The sequence below is a fragment of the Suricata suricatta genome, chromosome 3 (genome assembly GCF_006229205.1).
Source record: "Suricata suricatta isolate VVHF042 chromosome 3, meerkat_22Aug2017_6uvM2_HiC, whole genome shotgun sequence".
NCBI classification, from domain to species: domain Eukaryota; kingdom Metazoa; phylum Chordata; class Mammalia; order Carnivora; family Herpestidae; genus Suricata; species Suricata suricatta.
This window is the reverse complement of record NC_043702.1, coordinates 151889160-151894884: the sequence shown is the minus strand read 5'-3', so window position 1 is coordinate 151894884 and position 5725 is coordinate 151889160. Positions and strand designations below refer to the sequence as shown.

At 44.5% G+C, this 5725-nt stretch overlaps 1 protein-coding gene across 1 annotated transcript in view; it reads left to right on the top strand.

Annotated features, from left to right (window-relative positions):
* The first annotated feature begins 2486 nt into the window (after positions 1 to 2486).
* Positions 2487 to 5725, top strand: part of EIF2D (eukaryotic translation initiation factor 2D) — an 84062-nt gene continuing 80823 nt past the window's right edge. The window contains exons 1-5 of the mRNA XM_029933394.1: positions 2487 to 2661; positions 2777 to 2852; positions 3843 to 3988; positions 5023 to 5106; positions 5604 to 5694. Coding sequence (XP_029789254.1) covers positions 2487 to 2661; positions 2777 to 2852; positions 3843 to 3988; positions 5023 to 5106; positions 5604 to 5694 — 572 coding nt within the window. The remainder of the gene's footprint in view (positions 2662 to 2776; positions 2853 to 3842; positions 3989 to 5022; positions 5107 to 5603; positions 5695 to 5725) is intronic.

Sequence of the window (5725 nt, the reverse complement as noted above, 5' to 3'; positions counted from 1 at the left end):
TTTAACTAAAAATGTTTGGTAAGCCTTTATGTTCCTCTTTAATTTCCAATTTTGAGTAACGACTTGACAATTGTGACCTTCGCAAAGCTTTGCAAATTTTTTTAAAACGTTGTATCACCGAGGCACGTGGGTGGCTCAGTAGGTTGGGCTTCCAACCGGACTTTGGCTCAGGTTTGATACCAGGGTCGTGGGCTTGAGCTGTGTGGAGCCTGCTCAAGATTCTCTCATTCTCTCTTTCTCTCTCCCTTTGCCCTTCTACTCCCCATAGAGCTACCTTTCTCTCTCCAAAAATATAAATAAATAAAATTTAAAAATAAATGTATCAGCATAGATTCATGAATTATTATTTCTTGAATTTATCACAATTAAATATAGTCATTATTTTTGAAGCTCAAAGTATCTGAGCTTTGGCTAGTTGAAAGCATCTTGAAAGTAGCTGCTGATGGCTTACTTGGACCCCATTATTCTTCAAGCATTTCTTTTCTTCTTAGACAACAGGATGCTCCAGGCTCACCGTGTACTTTATTCCCTGACCAATACCCGTAAGCATACACCTTTCCAAAGGGGTCTGATTCTCTTTACTGGGAAATAGTGTTTAGAACCCAAGAATTGTACTATCCTATTGAAGAGAACTGTGTTCAAATGCGAATGTTCAAAAATGCTGAAATGTCTTAAAATGTCCTTTTGCTCATCAGAAAATTGAAATAGTGAAATTTAAAATTCATTTGTTCCTATTGGATCTTACAATTCAAGTTTAATAATACTGGGTTAAAATTTTTAATACATTTTCCATCTTATTACTCACCTATTCTTAAATGTCAAATTTTATATAAAATAATATAAAAATTTATATAGAGCAATATAAAAAGTGGACTGCAAACATTACTACTAGCAAGTAAACTACTGAACGAAGGATACAATGTCTTTCCATTTATTTTGTCCCAGGATGTTCAACTCTGAGTGTAAGTGCTGTCTTCTGAAAGGACTTGAAATAATCCTTATCTCTGGCTCACATAACAACTTAATGAAGTTTTACACTGATTTGCATTACACATTTTTAAATTTTAGATTATGCTTCTTCCTCTAAGAAGCTAACCTTTTTTAAATATGAAAAACAGCTACATGTTTTAAAAGTCAAAGTAATATGACAAGCATTAATGAAGAGTAGTCTTTTTCCAACATATCTGTTCCCTCATTTAATAAAGTTATATTTTTATTAGTTTCTGACATCCTTCCAGTCTTTGTTAATCCCCGATTTTTTTTAATATGTAGAAGAGAGATTATTTTACACATTTATCTGTACGTTGCTATTTTTGTATTTATTATTCGAATATTCTCTTGAGTAGTCTTCCTCAGCTCCCTGCACGGAGGCTGCCTCAGTAGCTGTGCTGCAGTCGACACTGGTCAACAGCACAGTCTGGCCTCACACATCCCCTAGAGTGGCTGCTTCTGGAGCTGGAGGGAAGGGGCCTCTCTGGCACTGTCCTCCTCTGGGCTCCTCTGACTTTGGCCTTGTGAATGGGGTGCTTCAGAATAAAGGTCTAGTAGGTCAGAAGTGAAAGAGGAGCCCATGTAGGGGCGGCCCCAAGGGCTCATAAAGGGGCCCATCTGAGATTCCTCGTGGTGGGGAGACACTGGGAGACCTAATCTTTGGACAGCCAGTGTGTAACCATGTCAGCCAACAAGGAATTAGTATGTTTGTGTATTTTGCTTTTTTGTTTTTTTGGTGGATGGATACTCTGCCCTTAACCTTTATATGCAAAATGTTTTTACTAGCAGCCAAGACCCCAGGACTTTAAATCCACTCATCCAGGGCACACAGCAGTCCCTCTCAGGGACACTCAAAATTTCACACCTGTTGGAGACTTTTGGAAAATATAACTGGAAATTTGCAAAACACTGTGTGATATAGCACACACATTACGTCAATCGTTTCTCGTGGACACCCTATGAGTTAGGTACTACATCCAAATCTTTTAGAGAATGCAAGTGTTTTAGAAAGAATAAGCTGTTGGACCATTGCTAGGGAGAAGCCAAACCAAAACCTGATCCTAATCTTGGTCACAAACTTTTTTTTTATACAGGCAGCGTGAGTTTAATTAGTTTTGGAAACACCTCCCCTCCCCTCCCGATACAACACCTGAACACAAAACACAATAACGCTTTGCCAAAGTTACCTACAGGTGGTCAAAACTATGTTTAAATCGATTTGAAGATCATATGAGGGTTTTTTTCCCTCATAACATGAGGGGCAAACCGGGACAAGGGCAGATTCCCCATTATTGTTATCACTACATTGAATTAAAAACTAGAAAATCTGAAGACTTCGAGGGTGCAATAACATGGAAAGACTTTAACAAACAAAGTCCCTTGAGAAAACCAATCGACAGGGCTACAAAACAAATAAAACACAACAGTTAATTAATTTTGTGGGACTGAATTAAATTGAAGGGAATTCAAGACCCCTGAATGCCTACTGAGCGGATATGAACAGAGTCTCTGCATCCACTGCAGGATCCCTGGACAGCTGCTGGAGGCAGCCTAAGGGTGCAGGCGCAGGGAGGAGCTTGACCCATACCGGCCTTCCCAAGGCCCCGCCTTCCCTGCGTCAATTCCGGGTCTTATCACTAGGGGCGGCCACGGTCTCCACAGCTGCAAAAGGCAGGTAGCTGCGAGGCCAGGGTTTCCTGCTGGGCCTCTTTTCTGCCCTGGCCCCTGCAGGGCGCCACGTTCTCCATTCCTGACAGCCCCTGGCTTTTGTGCTCTCCTTCTCTAGCCCACGCCACTCCAGCAGACATTTTTGCCAAGGCCTTTCGGGTCAAGTCCAGCAGGACCATCAAGGGGTCTGACAGGTGAGGGAGACAAGGGGCCTGCCCCGCCCACCAGGCCACCCAGCCTTTTCTCAATCCACGCTGGACCACAGCTCTCTTTGGACTAGGTCAGCCGACCTGGGGTGGAGGCCCAGGGGTCTAGCCTGGAAAGGACCCCAGGGGCTAGGGTGGAATAGACACACTTTAAGGGTGAAGATGGAGAGGAAGCCTGGTTTATCCCCCAGACTATCTTTCGGACATTGTAGTTAGTTGAAAGGAAAACTTGGTTCAATCAGGGCTTACAGAGTGCGTCTATATAAGGTATTGTGGAGGGTAAGAAAGAAAGAAAGAAAGCGAGAAATACGAGATCTCAGTCTCCCAAGAGCTTAGAGTTCCTTAGAAATCAGATGGGAAACCGAGAACTACAACGATACGAGGAAGCGTCTAGTGATTAATTCTGGCAGGAGAGACCGACAGATGGAATGAGAGGTGAGAGAATTAATGGACATGATTTTAAGAGAACTGTATCTGTTCAGACAGTGTCAGAAAGGCATATAGCACCTTGCGAATTTTGGACCCTGTGTTCTATAGTTGTCAGTCTTGGTCCCCTGGTTTAGCTTTTTAACCATAACTGACATTTTGCCAAGCATATAGAGAAAGCAGAGGGTGCAAGTGCTAGGCTTGGAGTCAGGAAGGCATGGCTGAATTTGCAAAGTCAGACTAACTTGGTTACTCCCTGGATCTCAGTATTCCTCTTTCTTTGTAAAATGGAAAGTCTTGCCCCCAGGAATATGGGAAAATCAATGAGACGAGATAGACGAGATGAGAAAGGCACTAGGATGTTCTGGAAGAGTGCATGAGAGTAGGGCATCATAAACCAGGTTTTCCTCGGTCCTTGTGATGTTCTAGTAAGTCCTTCTGAATCCTTTGCATTTCTCAGAATGCATCCGGGCACGATTCATACCACGTATTGGTTTGCTTTCTGCAGGAGAAAGCTCGGGGCTGATGTGATGGCTGCTTTCCCCACTAGAGGAGCAGATCAGTCTCTGTATTGGTGCCTGGAAAGGAGGAGCTCAGCATTGTGAAACTGTGTGCTCACAGAGGGGATGCGGTGACTGTGTACGTGAGCGGTGGTAACCCCGTCCTGTTTGAACTGGAGAAAAGCCTGTATCCGACAGGTATGGCAGCCGGCTGAGGCGGCCGTCCCGTAATCCCGCCTAGCATCTGTGTCTCCTCGTTTCTTACATTCGTCTCTCTCACTTAAAGTCTGTGAGCCCGAGCTTAGGCTCGGCCAGCCTAAACCCATAATAATAAAGCCCTTTGTTTTTGCATGCATGACTCGGTCTCCCCGGTGGTCTCTGGTTTTGGGGGACGATATTAAAAATCTGGGCATAACAAAACGATCATTAGCAGGATTTTCTTTAGAAACTGAAAAGATCCCGTGACAGGAAAGAAGCAGGGTCAATGAAACGACGCACCCAGCGGTCTTAGGGATGTCCTCTGCTCGAGATGCCTCACAGGGATTCTTTCTGAGGCTCTGTCTGGCTCTCGGGATCCTTTGGTTTCTCTCCTTGTCAGGGATCGCAGACATCCAGCGTCCTTTTTCCTGTAGCTGCTGACACCTGCTTTGTCACGTGGGGCCTTCCTTGCCCTAAACTGGGCCGCTGCAGCGTCGGGGCGTCTCGTAGGCAGCTCCTGCCGCTCCCCACTGTGCTGCTCTACAGACACAGGGCTTTTTGATCTGAGGGTTTTACCGCTACTCACTATGAAAACAGGGAACACAAATCATAAACATGGGGAGATGTTTATAGGCTGAGGCCCTGTTCTTAGCCTACTTGCTTCTGAGGCCACAAGTGGAATCCTCCTTGGGTCTTTGTTCCCACTTTTTCCTGCTGTGCCTGTTTCTGTGGCTACAATCAGGTGGAATAATAGGGGCCTCCCAGTCTCAGGTGACATCCAGGGTTTTAAGAATCTGCCTTCGTTTAGAATGAAACCCCTTGAAACCAACACTGCACTGTATATTAAGTAATGTGAATTTAAATAAATAAATTTAAATTTAAAAAAAACAGAAGGAAACCTCTTTCAGTCTCACAGCCTCTTCTCTAGCTTTGAGTTAAGTTCCTTTACTGTCCCTGAATTAAAGTGACCTTAGTGTTTGGCTTTGCCCGTTCCCCAGGGGATTGACATTTTGTCCGTGTCTCTTTTTGCGCAGTGTACACCTTGTGGTCCTATCCTGACCTCCTCCCAGTGTTCACAACGTGGCCTCCGGTGCTCGAAAAACTGGTGGGGGGAGCAGGTAAGAGGATTTCCCTCTATTCTGGGTATTGACTGACACCCGCTTAGTAAGGACCAACTACTCTGATAAGTGTACCATTTCCTGTGCTCATACGGTTGAAAAATGGAATTTTCCTCCATGTGTGTTTCATCTCTCTTGGCTGCTCCCATGAGGTCCCTGGGCCTCTATGACCCGTTGAAAGGCTGCAGTCAGCTTTGTTCTTTGCACATCAGTAAGAAAATAGTTTGTGAACTGCCGTATGCTAGACTTTACACCAGGAAGCTAACTTTAGGGAACCAGAAGAAGATAGATCATGGAACTGGACTCAGTGCTTCAGTTTAACCACTAGCTCCTCAAGTGAAATAGTCTGATACTTAGGTTCCCGCCTTTTAAATTTCATGATAACCTAGCCGATTCTTGACAAGGTTTGTAGGTTGAGTCGATGAATAAATGATGAAGTAGAACTTGGAATCAGCGGCAAAATATAGGTTGTGATGCCTTTGTTTTGCTTGCTGCAGATTTGATGCTGCCAGGACTCGTGGTGCCCCCTGCTGGTCTGCCTCAGGTACAGCAGGGAGACCTCTGTGCCATTGCCTTGCTGGGGAACAGGTACTGTGCCTTTGGGAGAGAATCTTGGGTA